The 25,431-nt window shown below is 43.5% G+C and overlaps 1 protein-coding gene across 2 annotated transcripts; it reads left to right on the plus strand.

Annotated features, from left to right (window-relative positions):
* The first annotated feature begins 99 nt into the window (after positions 1–99).
* GSN (gelsolin) lies at positions 100–23,797 on the plus strand. 2 transcript variants are annotated; one of them, XM_088525364.1, is made up of 17 exons: positions 100–147; positions 13,260–13,461; positions 14,006–14,160; positions 14,948–15,109; positions 15,333–15,482; positions 15,780–15,869; positions 16,618–16,750; positions 17,124–17,212; positions 17,608–17,823; positions 18,378–18,511; positions 19,326–19,416; positions 20,374–20,544; positions 21,336–21,510; positions 21,782–21,906; positions 22,306–22,383; positions 23,071–23,131; positions 23,397–23,797. In XM_088525364.1, the coding sequence occupies exons 1-17, from the start codon at positions 115–117 to the stop codon at positions 23,564–23,566; spliced, it is 2,235 nt and encodes a 744-aa protein (XP_088381490.1). In that variant the 5' UTR covers positions 100–114; the 3' UTR covers positions 23,567–23,797. The 2 variants fall into 2 exon arrangements, with proteins under 2 accessions (XP_088381490.1, XP_088381489.1); XM_088525363.1 differs by lacking the exon at positions 100–147 and adding an exon at positions 11,891–12,092.
* The last annotated feature ends 1,634 nt before the right edge of the window (positions 23,798–25,431 follow it).

The following is a 25,431-nucleotide window of genomic DNA, read 5'->3' on the forward strand; positions in this document are numbered from 1 at the left end:
TACTCTTTGCCTGAAGTAAGAATGTTTGAAAGCTCTATTTGAATAGAAATTCAAAAAATGTAGATTTTAAAACATATTTAAAATGTTTCCTAGGAAGAGTGTTTAAAAAAAATTATGGGGATGACTTGTTTCAAGGAGGCCTCATTAGTAAGTAGATCCTCTTTGAATAAAACTACTCTGAATGTTATTTGCTTTTGGATGTGAAAAATCCAACTTTTCTAACAAGGATGATACTAGCATCATTTTCCCCTAAGTCTCTTATTTTTCTTACTGATCATTACAATTCTTTCAATTTCCATTACCAACTTTCTGCATGATGCAAGTTTATCAGCAAAAAAAAGATTCTTTTGCTGGGGTACAGCATGGCTTAGCCTAGGGTATTTCTACTCTGAAGTAGAAGTGGGGGGAGTACTTCTCTAGCATCTTTCATCCTTTAGGTTTTTCAAGCTGTTTTACAAAACACTAAGTTAATCTATTCTTTCTGAAACATCTGTCTGGATAAATGAAGAGGTATCCACCTACCCAGGATCTGGCACAACCTTGGAAATTGCAGCCAGTTCCTTAAACTTCCTCATGGTGGACAGGATTAATGCTGTAGTCCCCGTGCAGTGTGAGAGATGCCCCGTAGCCCATAGAGCCAGCCCTCGAAGCAGAAGTTTGCCCTGTTTCCCTGTGCTGACAGGACGGGTGCTGTGGCAGCCCCTGCACCGCGGTGCCTGAGCTAGGTATGGTCCTGTGCCTGGGCTGGGCTCGGCTTTCCCTTTCCAGGCACATCATGGGAATGCTGCCCTCTGCGCTTGCACTCCGGGTGTCAGCATTCCTTTATCTTTGCCATCGGAGGGCCCGTCGCTGGGCTGGCTTTCGCGAGGGGTCGGCGTGGAGGCGGGATTGTAGCTGCGTCTCCTCGGTCGCCCAGGTAGACGGAGAGCTTCCTAAATACGTGAATTGCTGGGAGAGATTTTCAGTGGTGGTCTGAGTGTTTAGATAGTGCTTAATTTTAATAGAAACTAAGTACCAGCAATGTCTCCAAGAGAATGTCGCCTGTACTCAGGAGAAGGGATATTTTTCCAGCCTATTGGAATTCCGGTGTTTAGGGGAAAATACAGGAAAGTTGAACTAGCCATCTTTGCCATTTCTACATGTTGACAGAGCAAAAAGGCTACTGTTACTTTCGACTTTGATTTTACAGGCACAAATCCAACCAGTTTTTGAATGTTCTCCTTTCATCACTAAAGCACGGCATATGAGATAGCATTCTGCAATTAGTTTCATGATAATGTTACAAAGCTGGGGATCGCTGCCAGCTCCAGCTAAAGAGCGACTGCCAGGCGTGATCCGAGGCAAGGCTGTTGTTACAGGTTCTGTGGGCAGGTACTTCAGCCACCTCTTCAGTTCGCCCTGTGGCGAGCAGCGCTCTGTGAAAAAAGATGCTGGACAGGAATACACAGATCCACAAAACAACAGGTTTCCTGCTTTGCTGTGGAATCCTTACACCCAAAGAAACACTTTTCTCTTTCATGAGAGCTGAAGTGAACAAGTTGTAGATTGATTGCAGTGAGGCAGATCACTGCTGAACACTCGTATCCAGTAGCGTGGACACCGTAACTAGCTACTGTCTGGTAAGAAGCAGCTGCTCTTGCATTTGTTCACCTTTCCTGCACTCTAGGAATTGCCATGTAAATAATCTAGTTCTGAATATGTCGCTGCCTGATTGCTAGCAAATGCTTTTCCTGAAAAGACAGAAAATTCTGATACGGGCAATTTGATTAGTGGCTGACCGATGCTCTAAGGGAGGTATTGGATAGCCTTTCTAAAAATCTAAACAATAATCAAAATTGTGGATGCTTTTATTTTGTATGCACATAGTGTAACCCCTTTTGAGTTCTTTAAACTTGAGTCTCAAAGGATGCTTTTTGCAATACCTTTGGAAGGGCATTGATGTAAAAAAGAAAAAAAAACTTGAGTTGTCATTTATTGATTTATTTTCTGCAGCTTATCGCTCTATGTTATGTCATTTTTTTCTGCTTCTCACATCATTACTTAAAGTCCTGGTCTTGTAAGTCTCTTAATCATTAATTAACCACTTCTAACACTAAGAAGACGGAGGGAATTGGAGAGAAATGCTCTGTATGATCAATTTGTTTCCTGTAAAAGCAACATAATTGCCTGAGCTCTCAGCTCTGAGCCACTCTTGAGCTGCTTTGTCAGAATCAGGCAGAAGCTCCCTAGGTGGGGATAGTGCACAGCTATTGAGCCTACCATGTTCTGTTGGTTAGGATTATTTTTCTGCAGGAGGCTCCACAGAACGATGCTAAAGCAAAAAGCGAATACAGGCGAGTGCAGAGCCCAGGGCAGAGCAGCAGAGAAGCTGTCACCCACTTCATCAGCACTTGTCTTTGCCAGCAGCTCGGAACAGATGTTTCGACAAAGGAAGGGAACAGCTTTTGCACGGGCGGTTTTCCCTGGGTCTGTCCTTATGGCTTTTGGCAGTTGGGAACTGTTGTGATTAGGGGCTTCTTGAAGCTGCATTCAGATGATTGTGTTTAAGAGCCATGGATTAACCCATGCCCCATGAATTTCTCTAATCTTTCTGATCCTACTTGCAGTTTTGTTCTCCATGGCACCATTTGAAATTTAATTTAATTTTGTGCCTACGGAGCAGTACTTCCTCTTTATTTCCTTTTAAATTGCTACATAAGAATTAGGTGTCACCTGTCCGTGTAGAAATAACGCCTTAATGCAAATACATGAAAATAAATGCTTGCTGCTTTTGACTTGCACTGCAGCCTGTGTCATTAACTGTGTCATTAACCCAAGCTGAAGTCCAGAAATGGGTTTTATTGGGAGCCCATTCTGTTTCACATCCTTCAAAACCTGGTCTCTTAGGAGCATCCCATGGCAATTTGCTGTGGAGGATATTGTCACGATAGAAACAGCTCACAGCTCGTTGTCCTGCGCCTCTGCATCCCTAATAGAGGTAGCCAGCTTGCTGCTGAGCAGAGGCAGGCTGCATGCAGCCTCTGTGGGCTTTCTTACTGGGGAGGTCACCAGTCTTCCTAGAGAGATTGCCAAGTAGAGACTGCCTTTAGTGAAGCACCTTTAAGAAAAAGGATAGAAAAAGAGTAAAAATGAGGGGTGAGGCATAAACACAGCATGTGGCATCTGCTTGCACATCTCTAGCTATTTGCTGCTTGTTTATCTGCTCACAGCTAGGAAAGATGGGCAAGGAAAGGGTGTTCTTGTTTGTTTTTGTTAAGATGAATAAAAGTAAGTGAACTGGTAACACAACAGCAAATATGTTTCTGCCTTGTCTCTGCTTCCCAGGAGGTCGGGAAGATGCTGGCGAATTTATAATACTTTCACTACGTCTTATAGTCTTCAGCCCTCTCACAGCAGAATTATCGTTTTGGTTTGGTTTTTACACATGCCAATATGTTGGTTCATAGCCTCCAGGCACAGCTGCCCTGCTGGTACTTTACTGAGCATAGCAGCTATTGTTTCTCTTAGGATAGTGCAGATCCCACAGTGTCCAACACTGCCCATACCCACTTGTGAGTCCCTTGAGCGCTGCCTGCCCTGCCCTGCCCTGCCTGCCGTGTGGTACTGACTCTGCTGATCCGCTGTGTATCTAGGCCACGGGAAGGGAACTGCTTCCATAATGTGCCATGGTTAAATCTGTCATAGATGAACTCAGATCAGACTGTGTTCCTAAAACGCCAGCAATCAGCATTTTACACCTGCTCCTAGCCTTGCCATGGATCACGCTAGGAAGGGAAGGAAGGTATGGTCAGAAAAATTAAGAAGAGGAAGCAGCAGCTTTTAACAGTAACTTGTTTGTACCTGGGAGCGTTGCTGACAATTCATATCCCTGATTATCCGCTGATCATGCGTTTGCCAGGTCAAACAGAGCTCTAACCTTCCTGGGGTGCTTTGTAGTGCTTAGAAACCAGGAGAGCTTCATGGAACAAGCTGAAGAGGCCACAAGGGACGAGCCGTGTTGGGTCACTGCTGTTCACCAGGGTACGTGTGCTGCAGGTGCTGGAGTCGTTCATTCGCTGGGTATTTTACTGAGTTCTGCCCCTTCCCACTTCTCTCTCAAGAATAAATCTATTTCATCTTAGTGTGCCCTGGGACATAGCTAGTAAGTACATCCTCAGGCAGGATATTCAAACAAGGTTATTGGGTTTTAATCAAAAATTTAGGATATGAGAGTGAATGGGCAGAAGGATTAGGTAGTATGGACTCTGAAGAAAATTGTTGTTTTTCTTCTACCAATTTCAAAGTGTTCTTTTTAGTCTGTGTTGGGTTGTTGATCTTTCCCTTCCTCTTCTCCTCCTTTGCCCCTCATTCACCTCACACTAACAACCTAAAGAATTGAAGCCGAGCTCAGCTGGTCTCTCAGCACAATCATGAGAGAGAGAAAGAACCATTTGTCTGTATTAGGAGCCAGTCAGGCAGTGGGACACCATCCAAAAACAAAGTTTAAACATATGTTATTTACTGAATGTTTCCACATGCAGTAAAAATACAGCTACAATTCAAAACAGCATCCTTAAAACACTGGAGGAAATGAATCATCCCGGAATCTTTCAGGTTGGATGGAGCTTGCCTTGCTGAGAGCTGTGGCCACGAGGTTCTTGCCTTCTCTCAGGCTATCTGCTCTGAGAACATTTGTGGTTTCTCAACACCAAAAGTCTGAATCCTATTAAAAAAATAGAATAAATTGCCTCTTTAAATTGCCAGAGAGAGAACTGTAAACACTTTGCTATGAGGAAGAAGGGAATATTTTGGCATGTCTGTTTATAGCATTGCCCTCCTATGGCAGTACGTGGTGGAGATGGAAGCTCGTCATTCTGCTGCCAAGGCCCTGGGCCTCGGGCAGGGGTTGGGACAGGCTGGTTTTGAGCCAGAAACAGCCTTCATGGGAAGTTCTGCCTCTCCAAGTCTGAGTATTAATGCAGTGACCACATCTGCATTAGTTAGGAGAAGTGAGAGCAAAATTAGGAGGGATTTAATAGTCCCTCTATGTCACCGCATAGCTTTATTCAGAAACAGATATTTGTGAGCCTTCTGAAGAAAATCTCTTCATATGAACTACGTGAGAGTCCTGTCTGGTTTTGCTGCTCTCGAGAAGGGAGATGGTGGAGGATGCAGGCGCTCCGTGTGCATGCAGGGGGCAGGACTGGAGTGTCTGGAGTTTTGGTCATAGCAGTAGGTCAGTCTCTTTTGCCTGTCAGCAGGTACATGCAGATCCTGGAAGCCTGCAGTTGTAATTCTTAGTCACATCTCGCGTTCTGATCATTCTTCCTGAGCTGGTAGAAACATACTGATTTTGAATGCATCTATTAAGTGAACTAATTTCTGTTCGTTCCAAGTGGCTTCATGTCTTGGATGAAGGTGGTTAAGAGATAGACAAATAAATCGAGCTAAAGTGGAGCTGATTTGGAACCAGGAGCTCACGGCTACAGCGACCTTCTGTGCCCTGAACCAGGCCCCTTCAGCTCGTGCTGGAGCAGGGCCAGGCACAGGCCCCTTTGCGGTCCTGCTGTAGTACTCAGATGTGCTATGATGCATCAGTGTAGCATAGGACAACATTTCATCTACGTGCTTTTATTTTTATTTTTTTAATGCAACCCTACTATTTGCATATACTTCTCTTTGGTATATACAAAGCTATGGTTTGTACTGAGTGGTTCCACCTCGTCACCTGCAATAGTAAATGTTGCATCTGATGCTAAAGGTACAGTGCAAGGCTGTGCTTTGTGCTTCCCTTTGGACTTGTTCCAGGCCCCTCTCTTGTGCTTTCCAGCCCTTCTCCTCAGGTTGTAGTGTATTATTCTGTTCTTTGGGTCAAGGATAATGTATTGACCAGAACTGCATACTGTTGAGGAATGGATTGGCTAATTCTCAAGGGAAAATAGTTTGCATGAAGCTGCAGCTCATTTACCCTGTGCACATGCGGGAGCTGGTGGCTGGAGGAAGAACATCTGGGTCCTTTCCCCACGCTGACCACAAGTGTGTTTTCACTGTCTGCACTAATGTGTTTTGGCTGTCGCAGACAGACATCTCTGTGGAATATCCCATGTCGTGGTCGTCAGGTTTTAATGCACTTGGATTACGTCTCGTGGGTTGCACAAACATGCCTTTAAGACATGTTTTCAGCACTGAACAATGATTTGCATTTGACTATAATTCAGCATTCATTTTCGCTCACAACTGAGGGCAGGCAGTCAGGGGTTTCTGCCGATCCCTACTTATCTTATGCTGTGTGTATTTAAGTGCATGATTCAGCTTTCACATATGCTGCTGAGGTAGGGCTTAAACGATTGTATAAGCAGATTCTTGGCTGGGTAGGTTTTGATCAGATGGGAAACCTATATGTTATCCAAGAGTTTCTTCCATGCAAGAAGTAATCTTCCTGATTTACATCACTGGAACTGAGGGGAAAATCAGCCTTCTGTGGTGAAGTTTTCACCCTTGGTGCTTTGGAGTGAATGCTCAGTGTTTACAACGTGAATCATATTCAAATGACCAAAGGCAGAGAGAGCAGAATAGAGCTGCACTGAGTCACAGTGCAAACAAACAGCTGGGGAACAGTACCTAGATCATTTGAGGGTTCTAATTTGCTAAAGTGGTTTTAATTGGTGAATATTTTAATTTATTAATAAATTTGAATTTAAGAGTGTATGAATATTATGTTTGCAGACTGTTGATCTGAGTTATTCTTGGAATCAGATACCTATTTTAGATAAAGGAGATAGATGCTAAAGGGTCAATGACAGTTTGAATTTTGAGGATTTGCAAGTGGTTGATCTGTTGTGATGTTATTGTTAAGAATACATTAACTGTGCTGCTCCTCATATGCAGAGAAAACTGAAATAGCTTATGGGGTGGTCACGAGGTTTAGTGTAGGAGGAGGCTTTTCCATGCCAATTTTTCTCATCTCACAGACACTTTGTTTACCAGCTTCTTCAGGAGTACAAGGAAAAGGGCTTTTCTTTATGTGTCTGTGAATTCAGGTCTGTCTGGAGACTGACGACTGATCTTGTCTGTCATACTAGGGATTTCTCAATGCCTGTCACCTTGGCAACAAAGCTGAATTTATTTTCAGTGGCTTGCTGAAGAGTTAGTCATGTTATATACTGCTTTGGCAAGGAGGTTGTAAGGAATAGAGTATTTCCTTTTACAGTATGCACTGTCATCGGCTGCTAACACTGTGCTGAGTTCTTTCCATCTCTATTTTATGCAATGTTGCAGTCACGATTTTTTTAGCATCAGAACTTGAATGATTCTGTAATGTTCTTTCTTACAATCTTTCTAAATTAATCGGAGTTTTCATGGGCAAAAAGACAAGAGATAAGAAGGAAAAAAAAAGTATCTGTTTAGGTGGCATACTTTCTACATGCCACAGGTTTACAAGTTAAAGCTCAAATAATGTTTAATTAAGTAAAACTTAGGGTCAAAAATTTAGATTCTCTTCAAAGTGTAGAAATAGCTAATCCTGAAGCAAGCAAATGTCTTGATTTATGATATGTTTGACCTCTCCGTTGGCTTTATTTGAGGCAGCGGTCTGGAGCGCACAGCTTACACGGGGTGTGTTCCTGCTCTCACACCTGCTACCGAGTACAGCCTGCTGGTTTCCTTGGGGCTGGTTGTGTCAGCAGGATGGTCCAACCCCGCCTGTTGCAACCGCGGTGACGTTTGCCTTTCCTGCTGTTGCAGCAGCCGTTCAGTGGCAGTTTACTGGTCCTGCTCGACCTTAATAGAGGAGGTCTTGAATACTACCAGACAATGGAGTCTCTTCTTTCCTGAGGAAACACATTATTCCTTTGTCTGCAAAATATGGATTGCTCCAATTTTCGGCATACAGGGACCGCACATTATCAGTGTAGAGAGAGTGGAAAAGCTTGTCCTGGGCCCTGGAGCAGGCACCCGAGCAATCCTGGTGCTGTGGGTGAGGGGACAAGGAGGCAGAGAAGCCTGAATTTTAGAAATTCAGTCTTTATTTGAAAAAGTTCTTGATACGATAATCTATTAAAATAATAAGTACAGCCTCTGTGGTCCAGAAGTGCTTCCAGGAGTAGGCAGCAGCAGCAGGTGTTCCAGAGACCCTGTGGTGCAATATGAGGTTGACTGCAGACCTTCCTGTGTGGGCTTTGTTTATGCAGCAAGTTAAGACAAATTAACTGAACCTGTCCTGAGCTAAGGACACTCGAGTCGTAAATGAGAGCAACCATATGGTGATTTGTCCTACCACCATGTATTTCACAGTCTTGTTTAATTCAGCCAAGCTTTCCTTTCTCTTCTTCTACAACTGCACATCTTCAGTAAGTATCCAGAAGAAGCATGTAGAAGGTTCATAGGGTGGGTTAAAATACGTATATTCTCTTTGTGCCTCAGAGACGTTAGAGTCCAAAGTGTTGTAAGGAAAGCCCTCTATGCTAATATTTGCTATGTCACCCAGACAAATGTTTATATCCTTTACAGTGTGGTTAATCTTGCTTTAGTATATTTTTAAATTAAAAAAAAAAGTTAAAATATCATTACTGTTTAGTACATTTTGTGGTCTGAAAAGCTCTGGCAGTGTCAGAAATCTGAGGATGTTTTGGTAGGACACTGCATTCCTTCAGCTTTGCTAAGCTGCTCTGGATGCTTGAGGTTGAGTAGGAAGACTCCTGACAGAGGAAACATTTTTCTCTTCTCTTGGCATCGAATGATATTATCCCCTAGAAAGGGACTTTAGGTGGCATTATTAGGAGCGTTAGATGGTGATATGTGCAAAGGTGTGAGAGCATAGCTGAGAACTAGGCATTAGTTTTTCCTTCTAAAAGACTTTGGAGTGTGATGGGACAGAAAGAGCAGGTGACTGTGGCTTGCACAGGTAGTTGTGGAAGGTGCAGGGCAGGTTCTTGCTTCATAGCTCAGGTGGGGCCTAATCTGTTCACGTACAGAACTAGGCACCCCACTAGGCAGAAACAAATTGAGAGAAAAGGCAAAGGGTGGAAGTCCTGATAGCAGTTAATGAGGGGAAATACAAGTCCTGTGTAGAGTGCCCAGCGACAGGAGAGCAGGAGGCACAGCCAGACAGGTAAATGTAAGGCACCTAAATGGAAATACTTAAGTAAGGAAGGAAAGAGAAGCATTAATTACAGTTGGCAGGCTGGAAGCAAGGAAGATATTTTGAATTGGATACTGGGAGACGAAACTGCTAAGTCTCAGGCAGGAGCCGGCAGAAGCATCTGCTGCAGCTCCTAGCAGGGCTCTAAAAAGCAGCGGGACAGACGGAGAAGGTCTGCAGCCAGGCAGGGCAGCAGCGCCGCGCGGCTGAGCACACCGCCTCTCCGAGCCTTTTGGCCTTTTCTCTGAAGCAAACAGCCTCCCAGCCTCTGGAGCATCATTAGCACTTCCTTGAAAACGCAGTATTTAAATTCTGCGGTTGGCCTGTGAGACAACCAGAGTCCCTTGCACACCGTAAGCTTCCCTCGCGTATCTTGTCTGGTGTGTTGTGTAAGGGATGCATCCCTGTAATTATTCCTACTGCAGGATGGCCATTGTGAGGTGTTTTCACATCAGCTTGTCATGATCACGTTAACCACACATCTGGATACCATAACAAGTTGTTGCTTTCCATTGCTTACTCAAAACATTGACTTTTCCTTTTCTTCCCCTTTTTAACTGCTATGCAGCCAACTTTCTTTCAGATGATCCATCTGTGCTGAAATCCTATTTTCCAAGCCCTTTTCTTTTTTTTTTCCTTAAGTAACTTTCCTCTGCATAAGATGTTGGCTCTGCATAGCACCATTTCTATGACTAAGCTCGACAGTTCTATTAACAGCAGCTTGAAAGTCGCCTTTTTTCCCCGTGATCTCCAACAGAACAACTTTTTCAGTATGGTCCTTGTAATCGCATCCAGCAGATGCCATTAATAAAACATCCAGAGCGCAGATTTCTGTGCCTTGATTTAACGACACTTTTGCTCCCAGCAGCAGTGGGCCATACCAGCAGTGGGAGTGTGTTCTGCTTCCTCCCTCCTGGCTTGCTCCGGCTGAATTCTGACCAAGGAACATCACACACTATGTACTCCTTACAGGCCTCTCTCCTTCTTTATTTACATTCTGCAACTTACAGACGTTGTAAGTGTGAATTGAAGGCAAAACTTTAAAAATACCAAGTTAATTAGAAAGCCAAATCCTTTCATTTTTCCAAAATATCATACATGCTTATGAGCATGTATCTGTAACTTGAAGCTGCCCTGAACTGGGATGCTGACAGGGGGGATTATTCTTCGCCCCTTCCCTGTGATTTTTGCAAAGTTTGGCACTATGCAGATATTTATTAATAAAAAGTCCGAAGTACTTTTCCACTTGGAAGGGACCCATCTCTTTACAGTGTTATGCAATCCAGGGATCTTGGTTTGGGAATACTGCAGCTGCAGAAGTCATTCACAGCTGATTTCCGAAGACTGCTAGAATTGACCCAGTGTGCAGTTAAGGTTCCAAAATTTTTTTACTGCTTTCCAGACCTCTGAGACACTGAACTTCCTTCACAGAGATCAGAAATACCAGTAAGACAGAGACATTGTTTTTTTTTATTATTAATTTGCAGTCTGAGAACTTGCAGTGAAGTTTGTCAGAGGTACATTAACAAGAATAGAGTTTGCCAAGATGAAATTTCAAAATGCATGAGCTGGGACAACAGAGAAAGAAACAGTGTGTTCTAGTGCGAGACAAAGAAAGAAAAAAAGAAAAATATCCTCATGGAGAGACAAGAAAGCACAGAGGAAAAAAGAGTGATCTTTCCCTCATGGAAGCTTTGCTATGGTCTTAGGGAGGTGAAGGATTTGGCCACTTATTTAAGCATCTTTTGAGCCATCTCTTGGCAGCGTTGGGCACTGCCGGCTCCTGCTGCTCGCACCTCCAGGAGCGATTCCATTGCCTGGTAGGAGCGTAAGGCAGCCAAGTGCCACAGGGATGTGGTGCAGAACTTGATCTGTACAGTTTACTTCCAACCCTTGGGAAATGTGCTAGATTCCCTTGCTGGAGTGCATGGAGATTGGGCAGAGCAAGCTCTTCCCTGGCTCTCTTGCTGGTGGTGGATCCTCAGCACGCTGCTGTCAGCCACAATTGCGCTGACCTGAGCAGGTCTGATGGCTGCCAGAGCCATGTCACAAGGTCTTCTGCAGCCTTGGCAACGTACTGTGAAATTACCTAATTAGCTCTTGTGCTCTCACCTGCCCAGTATCTTACTAATGCTCTCGTGGTAACCCATGAGCTAAAACACATTGGTTTGTCCCCAAAACCCCCCTACTCTGATACAATTTTGTGTGGAGATGGTGTAACCAGGTGCAAGGCACGCAGAGAACACACAGAGTTTGCTTCTTGCTGCTTTTGATGAGTTCAGAGAGACGAGAGCATATTCCTTCCATCCTCAGATTATACTGTATAGATTATAGTGTATTATTGTATCCTTTTAGTTCTTCTCTATCCTTTTTCTCATCGCCAAACTCTTTTTCTCTGCATTCCTTGCCATCTGGAACAGCCTTTCCATTCCTCTGCATCTCATCAATTTTCCACTTATCTGCAGTTTTCAGCTGATAAAATGTTGCCTCTGTTGCTGATGTGTTGTAAGTTCTCCCTCTGTTACTTGCCTTATGACGAGATATTTGGCTTGTTTGAACATAATTGCCCTGTCGGCTGTAATGGATAGCATATTGTCCGGAATTATTGCCTGGCGGGATTAAGGCTCTGCAAATGGCAGAGTTGGTATCCGAGGCTTCCAAGAGACGTCTGTGCACAAACACGTTCCGCCCCGCGCGGCCGCGGGGGCGGCTGTGTGTGCAGGGATAAAAGGCTGGGATCTGCCCTGCATCTTCTCCAAAGCAAGAGGGCAGGAAGGGCTTCCTGCAGCTCCTGCCGAGGGGAGAAGCCCGTTTGCTGTTAGAAATGCTATTTAAATTGAAGTGCAAACAAGACTTCAGTTATATATTCCTCACCATTTTTTGCACGATGGCCTTGAAGCTGAACTGCGTTAGCTCCGTGTCTGTTGCAGGGCTGGGATATATTGTTACAGCAGCCGTTGTGCTCTCAGCTGTGGTGAGTGAATAACATCACAATTAAACGTTGAAAAACTTTTGTTTTTCAATTACTTGTAAGAGTCGCACTCTTTTCTAACTCTTTGTAAGGAATTTTGGTGGGAATTTGGGAGAAATTAAGTCAGGCTGCCAGAAATCAAAACAGTAAGTTCACTGTTTTCCATCTTTATCTGTTTGATATCTGATTTCAGTTTAGAGACCAGTTTGGTAGCTAACTTGCTATTTTGCTTTCTAGTTCGTAACATTCTTTATTTCTGCCTTGAAAGCTGAGCATATTGTACTTCTGTCCATCAGCTACTATGAACTATCTTCTTTTCAAAATATTGGATGCTTCTACAATAACTTTTTAATTGTTTTCTTCCTATTATCTGATATGACTCAACAGCATGCTATAGTATGTGGACAAACTCCCTTTGCCAGTATTACACAAGTGTTTTATTTCTTTCCAGTGTTAGCAGATGGAAATTTTTAAAAGTATTATTGTATAAAACTGCTCCTGACATTTGTTAAAATAATAGATAGCATATTGTTAATGTCACATCAGTATGAAAATACGTATTTTAAACCAAAATTACCATATTCTTTAAGACAGGATGTTGTCTATATTTGTGCAATTCCTTGAAGAGAACAGTTATGTAGAAGTTATGTGGAACATCTTCCAGGATTAGAAACAGAAGAGTTATGAGGAATATGTTTATCTAACTGTGCAGATATTCACAGCATTTTCCAGAGAGAGACAGATAAGATCGTCTGGTTTTAGGAAAGGTTCCTTAACGATAGTGCTGGGTAGGTAACATATATCGTTAAAAGTGTTTATTTCTTAGATTCTTGGAAATCATGCAATGTTTAGAGAAGAGTCAGTAAGGGAAATTGTCCTTTATATGCCATATTAAAAAGCTATAGATTAATAAAGAATGAAAATGTATTATACAGAGTAAAATCAATAGAGAAAGACTTATTGACAAAGAATGTAGAAAAGAAAATCTAGGAAGGAATAAGTCAGGGATAAAATGGAATTGAGGGATTTTGCAAATTTCTGTGCAAGGAAAATAGGGAACTTTCCAGTTGTTGTCCGAAGCAGTAGTTAAGGGAGCAGAGGCAGTGTAGTGTAAAGAAGGGCTTCCCGGGTGCCGTGCGTGCTCACCAGCGTTCTCTGTCCTCCCTCTAGCCTGTCAGCATGGTGGAGCACGCCGAGTTTCTGAAGGCTGGGAAGGAACCTGGCCTTCAAATCTGGAGGATTGAGAAATTTGATTTGGTACCAGTGCCAAAAAACCTGTATGGAGACTTCTTCACAGGAGATTCCTATCTTGTGCTGAACACCATCAAACAGCGGAGCGGGAACCTGCAGTACGACCTGCATTTCTGGCTAGGTAAGGTCTGACGGAAGCGCCCTGGGGAACCCAGAGCCCAAAGTGAGCTCCGTTCCTCTCAATACTCTAACACTGTCCAGTGAGGGTTGCCAGAAGAAATAAGATACTAGAGATAATGTAATTTTATGTCAATATGGTGCTACTCTCCTTAAATATTTGAAGTGGTTTCTGCAATCCTAAGTGCAGCCAACTCTGTACCTAGAAGTTACGTTGTGTCACTGAAAGAAGCACTTTCCTGGTCGAGGTGGTAGAAGTCCCTATTCTACAGAGACTCTATCAGGTCCACAGAGAATATGAGGTCTCAGATAAAAGAGGCTTCTGAAATCTTTCTGTTGATAGATCAGTAGTCAGTAATTATCCTCCTGGCTCAGAGTGGATTTTTTATCTGAAGTTTAGACCTGCTGCCTGGCCTTCTGGATATGGCTGTTCTGCAGAGCCTTCTGGAAACTAAGCTTTCCAGAAATCTCTTTTCTCCCTAATACTTTTGCATAGTTGAACATTGAGACTGAAACCTCACATTGTCTCCAATCCATTGCCTTCTTAGGAGATGAAAGCTCTCAAGATGAGCGTGGGGCAGCTGCCATATTCACTGTCCAGATGGATGACTACCTTCAAGGGAAGGCTGTCCAGCATCGCGAAGTGCAAGGCCATGAGTCCTCAACTTTCCTGGGGTACTTCAAATCCGGCATCAAGTACAAGGTAGGCGATCACTGAGTCTTTAGACTGCCACACTGAATCAAGTCTGCAGGGAATGACTTTCTGTCCTCTTCTCTGGACAAGAAGAGTTGCTGTTTTGACAGCTGCCAAAACAAACAAACAAAAAAACCCACGCTCTTTACCAGATGTTTTCAATGAGTTAGAACTGACTGGGTGGAGAACAACAGATCCTGGGGGAAAGCTTTGGCTGAATTAATAATACACTAATAAAGCCTCAGGAAATTTTAGAAATTGGGGTTTTGTTTTCCTTTGAGAAGGAGAAGAAAGAACAGTCTCAAGATATCTGGAAATAATTTAACAAACAGCAATCTGAGTTAATGGGAAATGCCTACGCAATCATTTAATAATTTCTCCCCTCTTACCCAGCAAAATCTGACCTTTCCAGTCTCTTTGTCTTTGCTCTGTCCACCTCCTTGGCATTCATAGTATTTTGGTAAAAAAGAAAAATAGCTGTGGGAATTATTCTTTCAATCTGCTACAGTAAAGTGGAATAGAATTTATAGTCAAGAGTAGTTTTGTTTATTAGAAATGCACTGGCACAAGGAATGTCATATCAAGTCAGATTATTGCAAAATAATTGCATGTAGTGATTTTGGGGGAATAACTGAAATTAGTCCTGTTGCCTAACTAGCTCTTTCTGGGAGCTACCAGAGGTGACTCTCTTTCCTGAGAGAGGCAAAAACTGCTCACAGAGAGCAAGTTCGTAGGATTTTCAGTTCTTTCTGGAGTAAAACATAAGTGTGAATAAATTTTCTTCTTCTTTCCTTAGGCTGGTGGCGTGGCTTCTGGCTTCAGGCATGTGGTTCCCAATGAAGTAACTGTCCAGAGGCTGCTTCAAGTCAAAGGCAAGCGAACAGTCCGAGCAACTGAGGTTCCTGTGACCTGGGACAGCTTCAACACTGGAGACTGTTTCATCCTTGACCTTGGTAGTGTAAGTACCATGTAAGGTTTAATGAACTTTCTGGGCTGGGAGAGGGGTCTGATTAAATCGGTATGTGAAGAAAAACTGAAGTGGTGTCAAGCATGGGGCATTTTAAACATTGCTTAGCCAGTGTTTTAACATCTTTCAGACCTGGCCATGCAGCCAGCCCCTCCAGTTTGGGGATTGTTAGGCTCTGACACTTTGCAGCTGAACAGTCTCTGTCTGCCCCCAGGACATCTATCAGTGGTGTGGCTCCAAGAGCAACCGCCACGAGCGGCTGAAGGCCACTGTGCTGGCCAAGGGAATTCGGGACAACGAGCGGAACGGCCGAGCCAAAGTCTACGTTGTAGAGGATGGATCGGAGCGAGAGGAGATGCTTCAGGTTGTTGCCTTCATCCATTTCCCATGCTGGCATGAGAAGGGTGGTGTGTGGAAGAGTGATTGGGATGGATAGACAGGCCCAGTACAGGGTATCTTTACATATCACGTGTTAGTAGCATAAACATGCTCTATTCATAGTCAAACTTGGGCCTCTGCATCATTAGGATATCAGTGTGTGTGATTTCTGCTGTTCTTGGTATGAAAGAAAGTTGCTTCTACTTGTTCCTTGTGGTTTGGAGCCTGTGGGGAACAGAGATTCTTGTGGATCAGCTAGCAATGCTGTTTTTATCTCTCTCAGGTTCTGGGACCAAAGCCCAGTTTGCCACAGGGAGCTTCTGATGAAACCCAAACTGATACAGCCAATAGAAGGCTGGCCAAGCTCTACAAGGTAACAAGGAGCAGATCGGCCCTGACAAATAACCTTGCGGAGGGTGGTAGTGCTTGCACAGTAGGATGGAACAGGAATGGAGCTGATCTGAATCCTGCTTCAGCCTAGTTCTACTGTTAGTTTCTATTAAGGTTTCTATGTGAGCCTTAGTTACTCCCACTGCATGCCCACCTGCTTTCTGTTGTACTTAGCAGTGTTGCTGACTCCAGCAAGACACCTGGGCTTTCAGGAATTTTTGAAGGAATGGAGTAGTGTGAAACATGAAATGAGTAGTGTGAAAGGGAGTTTCCTGTTTTGTTATCAAGAAGCATATTTCCTACAGCTGATGCAAATGATTTAGTGAATGTCTGCTGAGGTGGGTTGTGGGGTAGATTTTTATTGATTACTAAGTACAAAGCTCAAACCACTGAACCCACTTTATACAGCGAAACCTGTTCCTGATCACCGAGGCAATCTTTTTTGGTTTTGAGTGCAGTTCTGCTTGAAAAGATAATTCTTGTCTGCTTTTGCAGCACTTCTTGGATCCCAACAGTATCCGCTTTGCTAGAAGTTTTTGAAATCTCCATAGATGATGTTCTGTTTTTGTCATAATTTTGCTGTGTGAAAGATATCCTGTTAGGAAAACAGTAGTGCTCAGAGCAGCCAGTGCATTCAAGTTGATTTTCCCTCTCCCTGAGTTTTGGGCTATTGGTGTGGAGGGGTGGTGACAAGTGATGCCTCATCTCATCTCTGTACTATGTTATTGCAGGTCTCCAATGGGGCAGGGAACATGGTGGTCTCTCTGGTGGCAGATGAGAACCCCTTTTCCCAGGCAGCCCTGAACACAGATGACTGCTTCATTCTGGACCATGGCACAGATGGAAAGATCTTTGTTTGGAAAGGTAGCCCGGGGGTGGAGGGGAAGGCGATTCTCTCTGCGTAGGATCAACATGCAGGCACTGATGCCTGTTTCCCTCAAGCAGGGTAGGGGAGGGTGTATTAGATGGTGGTGGTGGTGTTGCTGCTGTAAGTACAGACAGCATTAATGATCTCCAAAATACTTTCTCCCACTGCTTCCCTGGGGTGAGGAAATTAAATTCATGTCATGGCAGTTGTGCTCTCATGGCCATCACAGATGGCTACTTGGAATCATCTTCTAGCTGGAAGGCTCGACCCTTCAACTCTAGCAGCAGGTAGAAATGCCTGAGACACTTTCTCCCTGGATACACGGAACTTTTTAAAAGTTGACATTTTTTCTCTCTGTTTTCATTAAAGGAAAGAGTTGCAACTCCGAAGAGAAAAAGGCAGCCCTGAGAACTGCTTCCGAGTTCATTGAAAAGATGGGTTATCCCAAACATACCCAGGTAAGGAAGTGCAGACCAACCCCCAAATGCCACTAAAGATGCTTTTCTGCCATACAGGCCACTTAGTGCAGAGCACAGGTACCGTGATGTGCCTCTAGCAGCCTTTCAAGCAGCTCCTGTTTTGGGAGATCTGCTCCCCTGCAGGGTCATTTTAAACAGTAGAGCTCCCGGGCTAACACTGACTTCAGAACAGCGTTTTGCAGAATGGTTGAGCTTGAAAGAGAACATCTGTTCTTGGGACAGTGATTCTAAGAGCTAACTCCTCTTTTCCAAAAGAGGAATCCAAAACTCCTCTTGTCCAAAACTCACCTTCCTACAGCAAGGCACAGCCAGAACTGGAACATTGTACAATGTGGGGCAAGGCTGTTCCTGAGGGATTATCTCATTTGTTTCAGGTCCAAGTCCTTCCTGAGACTGGTGAGACACCTTTGTTTAAGCAATTCTTCAAGAACTGGCGGGACAGGGACCAGACAGAAGGCCTGGGACAGGCTTACATTTCTGGTCACGTTGCCAAGATTGAGAAGGTTCCTTTCGACGCTGCCACTCTGCACACGTCCAGAGCCATGGCTGCCCAGCACGGGATGGAGGACGACGGCTCTGGGAAGAAACAGGTGAAGGGGCGGCAGGGAGAGGGCGCAGAAGCAGTAATGTCTTGGGGAACCACTTGGGTTAAATGCACATTGTAGCTGTTAGAACAGATCCAGGAGTGCTCTGAATTTAACAGTACTCCCAAGACAAGTCACACTGCTTATATATTATCCCTTGTAAGCAAACTGAATGCTACAGTTTCAGATGCTGTGGATAATTTTTTACACTAGAAGTACCAACAGGTTCTTGAGCCCTACAGCCAGGTTATATAGATGAACTGATATTTTAACCCTAAAATCACCCTGGGATTATGCTTCAGCAGATGGACTGGGTGCAGACTTCACCTCGTTCTGGCCGTGGGCAAGCTGTGGGAGCTGAGAGCAGAGCAGGCGGGCCTGCCCGCGCCGGGCTGGCAGCAGCGCCGTGTCCTCGGCGGCTGGAAGGGCCGGCTCTGCCGGCAGGTGGTGCCGCGCGGCCGCGCGGCGCGGAGCCCGGCGCGGGGAAGGGAACGCGGGCTCCTGCTGCTGTCACTCCTCACCCCGTGTTTCTGCTCCTCTCGTTTCTGCCCCTTGCCTAGATCTGGAGAATAGAAGGCTCGGCGAAAGTGCCAGTGGATCCGTCGAAGTACGGGCAGTTCTACGGCGGGGATAGTTACATTATCCTATACAACTACCAGCATGCGGGAAAACAGGGACAGATTATCTACACTTGGTAAGGAAGTTTTCCTGGTGCAAGGCTACCACCCACTGGGGTTACAGCCCAGTTCTTCGAACATGGATCACTGATGGTAGTCACTTATGAGGGATCCTCAGGGAATAAGATTTCAGCCTGGAAATTTTCTCTTGCAGACAAAACCCTGCTGACAGTGTGGGTTATTTTATTTCAAGTAGCAAAATGTGGGGAGTTACTATGCTAGCGTTATTAGTATTTTGAAATACAGGTTACTTTCCTCTTTGGACAAAGTTCTGTTTTTGTTTTTTTTTTTTGGTGGTGGTGATGGTGGTTTTTTGGTTTGAGCATGGTGTTCCTAACTTATGGTGCGCTGTCCTCAGCTGATGGTTTCCAGCCCGTATCCTTTACAAGGACCTTCCTGCAGGTAGTCTCACAGCAGTCTCCTTCCAGCCATGCTCTTCAGTGAGCAGAGAGGGCCCAGGCAAACTGTGTAACTGAAACAAGAGTGCAGTTCGTGTAGGGCTGCCTCTGTTCCTGCTAACAGTACTAGTGTGAGATGGGCGTGATGATACTAAGAAATCTGTGCTTGTTATCTGGAAAATAATCCTATCTCCTTCTCTAATCACTGTATTACTGTAGGTAGTGGAAAAATCCACTATAGATAGTGGATTCCTGCATTATCTGCAGGAATACACTGGTTACAGGAAGAGGTAGGGTTGCTTTCCAGACAGTACAATGCTTCAGGGTTTTAGTAACATCAAGGTTCTCCTTACTTTTCTATTCCCTTGATCTCTGTAAGGGATAAGAAAAAGGTATTGAAAATAAGATCCTAAAATTTTGCCATGTCTTTTAGGCAGGGTGCTGATTCCACCCAAGATGAAATTACAACCTCTGCATTCCTCACAGTACAGCTGGATGAGGAGCTGGGAGGCAGCCCTGTGCAGGTAAATGAAAACAGTGTGAATAAACCAGGAATGCATCGTGTTCATGTGTCTCACAAGTGGCTTTGAGCCTTCCATGAGCTAGTATTACTAATGCTCAGGAATTAACAATCATTGTTTTATACCAATTAGTGCAAATTGTTGTCAGCCAACAGAGCTTGCTAGGAGAAAGGAGAGAAAACGTTTGGGTATATTTAGTTCCTCTTTGCAGGGGCAGCTGGATTGATGAAGACTGCAAATTCCTGGAATCAGCTCAGATACCTATTTTTATTCTTAATTTAAAATTAGAGAGAGAGAAGAGGAATGTGACTTGGCATTTGAGAGAGCAAGCAAATAGTTCATGAGAAATATTTCAGTTAGACTTTCCAAAAGAAACCAGAAAGGGTCTGACATTGAAAGGCTTAAAGGGCCAAGGAAGGGCAAAAAGACCAATGTATTTTAATAAATGGAAGAGGAAACATTTGCAATTCTTAGAAAAATGAGTAACTTAGCAAAATGCATGATCTATCCTGACTTCCACCATGTCAGGAGAAAAGGGTGTTCAGGATCCACTTTTATTATGCGGTGTAATACCAAGTTGTAGTGCTCAAACCCATCTGTACGGTGGTAGCAGCCAGCTACAGGTGAGTGCTGGGGAGAGGCCGTGTGCCTGACCTAGACTGCAGCTATTCTGCAGCAAGGCTTGGAAAGTGTGTGCCAGGAGGCTATTACGGCCTCTTTGCTAATGGATCACTCCTCAATTAAAATGAAGTGGCAATTTTAAGAGCTCATTTTAAACACTGGTCTGCTTTTTTGTGGAAAGTAATAACTAAGCTCCCATGACCATACAGCTAGGTGCTGTATGAAGATTCCAGCTGCAGAGAAGGGGGTAAACGTCATTTCCAGTAGATCTTGTGCTAGTCTTAATCTCCTTAAAAATGACAGTTGTTGTTGTTTGTTCTTTTTTTTTTCCCCCTTTAGAAACGAGTAGTGCAAGGAAAAGAGCCACCTCATCTGATGAGTATGTTTGGTGGAAAGCCCTTGATTGTTTATAAGGGTGGAACCTCTCGGGAAGGAGGCCAGACAGCACCTGCAGAAACGCGGCTGTTCCAGGTCCGATCCAGCACCTCGGGAGCTACCAGAGCAGTAGAGGTAAGTGGGAAGAGACCCAAATTTCATGATGTGTGCGTGGCAGTGGAAGGAACACTGTCTCTTTGAATACCACAAAGGCCAATTCTACTTTCTGATGTAAACTGAAACACCCTTCGAAATATCTTTAAATTGTTAAGAGCTTCCCCTTTTCCCATGGAAAGGAGTGTTCATCACCACGTTTTCATTGGTTTCTTAGTGCCACTTTGATTATATTTCAGCCTTTTTCTCTTAAGATTCCTATAGATGTGTGTACTATTACAGACAAATAGAACTTTTGCCTTGTGTCTTTAAAAAAAAAAAAAAAAAAAACTCACGGTAACAAAAAAAAAAATCCAGGTCAATAGCAATGGGTGAGGCAAGGAGCACTGCTTTATGTCTGCACTAACTTCCTAATTTTCTAGCTTCATGATGACATATCTTTGCTGATGTAGTGGAAATTATGTCAATTAGCGATTTATCAGCCTCACTGGCAGGGATGTTGCTCTGCAAAGGTCTCCCCGGCAAGTTCTTAGATCTCCTGTCATAACCATTAAGACCTGGCAAAATGACAACTCCAAGTATTCTTACCATATGTCACATGTATGTGCACATTAGAGGAACACACATTTATTTATTTTTCTTATATGATTAGTCCTAGCTCACTACACAGACAAATATACAGTATCTTACACGCTTACACTGGATGTCTAGTTTGAAATTTATTCAGCAATAGGTACTGATTGTTATTTGAAATCATGAGCTCTGTGTAGAGGATGGTTACCCCTGACACACACAATGCTCCCTCTTTTCAGCTGGATCCTTCTGCCAGTGAGCTGAACTCCAACGATGCCTTTGTCCTGAAAACTCCCTCAGCTGCTTACCTTTGGGTTGGTCAAGGAGCCAGCGATGCTGAGAAATCAGGAGCACAAGAGCTGCTGAAGATTCTGGGAGCTCGCCCAGTACAGATTTCTGAGGGCAGAGAGCCAGGTGAGGAAAACACAACTGAGTCTGAGATTATTTTCATACAGCTGCACTTCGGTGCTGATTGTTTTGTTTATATTTTGTCTGTGAACAAGATGTGGCCATAGGCACAGAACAGCTCCTCCAAGCTATCTGCATAGGCCCTTTCTAAGAGCAAACTGCATGACCTGAACAATTCTGCTCTGTGGAGCCTTCAGGTCCTATCCAACCCACTTGGCTACTACTGCTTGGCATCCCAGGTATACTTGGATCATCAGTATCTTGTTTCCCTTCACAGATAATTTCTGGGCAGCTTTGGGTGGAAAAACTGCTTACCGTACGTCTCCGCGGCTGAAGGACAAGAAGATGGATGCTCACCCCCCTCGCCTCTTTGCGTGCTCCAACAAGAGCGGGCGCTTCACTGTGAGTGTCTGCAGAGATACGGAACACACCATCCACCTGGCAGGAACTCGGGCCCGGTGTACTCCTGAGTCAGCTAAGGGGCAGTTGCCTTCTGGTGCAGTGCTTCCTCCAGAAGGAAGGCATCAGCACCACCTTTCTGTAGAGCAGCTAGCTCAATAACACTGTTAGCAGCACAACTTTCTGGTCCTCCCTTCATTAACAACTAGCATTTAAACTCCGCTGATTTTGACTCAGAAATCTTTCAAGTAATGAGAGACAGCATTAAGTATCTTGTACATGAGCGAAAGACTTAATGAGATTCACAGAAGGTGGTGCTAGAACCTGTGTGAATCACATTTTTCCTGCTGAGGTAAAAATAGTGCTTGGAGTACATGCTTATCTTATAGCCTTGTTTTCCAGATTGAAGAAGTTCCAGGAGATCTGATTCAGGAAGACCTTGCTACAGATGATGTTATGATCCTTGACACCTATGACCAGGTACGTCATGCTTACCCAGTGAGGACGGAAGCAAGGAATAAGCAATAGTTGGCTCTAGAGACCTAAATTACAACAGTTAGTAAAGTTACTGCATCTTAGCACCAGCCCTGAGAACAAATCATTTCTCTAATGACACTGAAGAGAATTTGCAACAAGGATTTGAGAAAAATAGTTGGTGTTCTGTCACTTCTTTTGGTTAGTCAGTTTACAAGCTGAAGAAAACAGACTTTTCTGGCTACTAAGTGTCTGTGGACTTGTGAACAGCAGCAGCCCTGGCCTGGCCTGGCTGCAGGCAGTTGACAACTGTTGTTAGGATTCAGTAGTTGAAGAAAGTGACACTTCTATTGCTGACAACAAAGGGCTTATAAGTGGCTGTTCATAACCAGACAAAAGTCAATTTACAAAGATGAATGTTGTATCCCTTCTGTGTAAAAATGTTCAAAAATGAGCTAGTTCTTCCTAATGTTAAGTGTATAATTTGTTCATATATCTAGAATTTAATTCAGATAAACTGCAGTGGAAAAACTTCTTGCTGGCTACAGTAGCTCTAGTCACTTAATTCAGGCATATCTGAACAAAAGGTAAACTTTTGTATCGCACTTGTCTTTGCTTACTGAGTCTTTGCCTAACTTGTCTTTCTTTCATACATAAATTGTTGCTGAACCGATTCATATGACTTTTCTGTAGCTCTTTGTATGGATTGGAAAGGATGCCCAGGAAGAAGAAAAGACTGAGGCCTTGAAATCTGGTAATGCCATCACATTTTCCTCTTTGAAATAAACTTTTTTTTTTTTTCTCCTTTTCTTGCTATCTAAGGCAGGTGATGTCATGCACTGAGAAAAATGGCATTTTACTGCTGAAGTTGTAATGGTTCTAGAAATACATTCATGCAACTTGCATGTGACAAGATGTGCAACTGTATCTATCCCTAATAGCTCTAATTAAGTGTTTCTCAGCTGTTGCTTTGTAAGAGTTGGTCTCAAGGGGCTTTTCTTCTCCTTGTATATTTACAGCTAAACGGTACATCGAAACGGATCCTGCGAGCCGAGATAAGAGGACTCCAATCACCCTCGTCAAGCAAGGGTTTGAGCCTCCCACCTTCTCGGGCTGGTTCCTGGGCTGGGATGATGACTACTGGTCTGTTGATCCTCTACAGCGAGCAATGGCAGATGTGGATGTCTAAGGCAAAAGGGAGGTTTTGGGGGAATTTTTTTTTTTTTTTAAATAGAGCAAGACTAGTGCCTTCAAGAGCTTCCTCCTCCTGCAGGAGGCACGTTAACAAGGCAGTGATTTTAATAGCCAATTAGCTGTGCAATAATTACCAAAACCAATCATGATCAGTCATACTGACCTCTCCATGCTTTGATTATATTTAATACAATAAAGCTTGTATGGAATATGTGAAGACTAAAAATGTTGGGTGTGTTGTTGGGAGTAAAAGTTAAACAGAAGCAATAGAGGCAGAATTTAAGTTTCTTGAAACAAAAACACCTTGAAAAGGACTGTACTGCCTTTGTGCCATTTTTTGAAAATATACTTTCTACCGCACCTGTTCACAGAAAGGATACTTTTATTTCCTAGGTTTGCTTTTTGCTCTTTTTTTTCACTTCAAAATTATCAGAAGCTTTTGAGACCGTGGTAAGTTAACACTGCTCTAGTTCTTCAGGAAGGCAGGCAATAGTAAAGAGCTGGGTTTTTTTGATTCGAGATAAGAACAAAACGCATGCTGCTCCTGTCAACAAGAATTCACAGGGGTGGCTCTGCTCCAACAGCAGCAGTGGGAGTTTAAGATTCTCCTCTCTTCCCCCTGGATTAGTGTCAAGCTGTTGTTTTGTTTCCCATTGCAAGTAAATGAATACAGAACCACTAATTATTGCAGCCTGGGTAACCCTATTTCTCCCCCTTAAAAAAAAAAAAAATCTAAGCTTATATTAACTGAAATACTGACACACATGCAGAGGGAGATAGTGCTTTTATAATGCAAAGGAAAATTAATTCACAGCACACAGTCAAACACGCAGCAGCAACACTTAGCTCAAGCTCTTACAGTGTTCAGGCATCTTTTTTTCTAAATCTGGGGTCCGTTTGCCCCTTTTAATCAAGATACATTTAAACAGAACTTGTGGTTACTAAAAATAACAGCTGTAAGTACAGAACTGATCACAGCAGAAGAGCGATTAAACACAAGATACAGACTTTATGCTGACCAGTGTGAGAACAAGGACACTTAATCACCTATCTTGCTTTTTTGCTTTCCTTTTTATCTCCCACTCAGTGCTGGTAGCTCCAGACTTTCCTCAAGACAGACTCTCATTCTTATCTCACTTTAATCTGTAATTTTGTCTGCTAAACTGCTGTCACATTTTGCATATGTTTAACAGATACGCACATTAAAACTATGGAAATGGAAACATTTTCTATCTTTGGTAAAACCAAGTACAAATCCCCAGCATTGCAACCAATAATGCAGGTCTGCAGTGGAGCAGCACCACCAGTTAAATAGTGACCACGCTGCTAGAATAGCCAGGTAAGCAGCACAGCAGTTTGTGTTACCCATCCCTCCACCCAGTTTCAGATATTTCTTATTTGCCAGTTTAGACCCTGATAGAGAATTTCAACCATGACTAAAATCAAGGAAACCTATTTACAAGAGTCATTACGCTCTGGTCCCCTTTTCTCTTTTTTAGAAAAGACTTTTTAAAAGAGGTCCAGGTAAAGGCATACCCAGAGACCTTTCAGTGCTTTAAAGAGGCACAAATCTATATGGACAAACCACCCCCACGACACACAGTGATTGCAAGTGTATCGTGCCCATAACTACAGTGTGTCCATGCCACCCTGTGCTTTGAAAGAGGGATGAAAAGTTACATTTCAGTAATGTTGACCAATAACTTCTTGTAAATGGGAAACCATTTAGAAAGATGTGAGCATGATTTTCAGAAATTGCTAGTACTCTCTCCTACACCAACTTTGTTACATTAAGTAAAGCAAGCTAAAGGACCAACCCTTCTGACAATGATCAGAGGGCTGTCTGATATAGCTGCAATC

The sequence above is a fragment of the Tinamus guttatus genome, unplaced genomic scaffold (assembly GCF_059628265.1).
Source record: "Tinamus guttatus ecotype Peru unplaced genomic scaffold, ASM5962826v1 Tinamus_guttatus_pri_ptg000226l, whole genome shotgun sequence".
Classification (NCBI taxonomy): Eukaryota; Metazoa; Chordata; class Aves; order Tinamiformes; family Tinamidae; genus Tinamus; species Tinamus guttatus.

What these genes read in the sequence shown, in the direction of transcription:
- GSN (XM_088525363.1), top strand. Translation starts at nt 11,943, where the DNA reads ATGCTATTTAAATTGAAGTGCAAACAAGACTTCAGTTATATATTCCTC. An exon ending in ACGGCTCTGGGAAGAAACAG is followed by an intron (nt 17,824 to 18,377) that starts GTGAAGGGGCGG and finishes CCCCTTGCCTAG; the next exon opens with ATCTGGAGAATAGAAGGCTC. An exon ending in GAGCTACCAGAGCAGTAGAG is followed by an intron (nt 20,545 to 21,335) that starts GTAAGTGGGAAG and finishes CCCTCTTTTCAG; the next exon opens with CTGGATCCTTCTGCCAGTGA.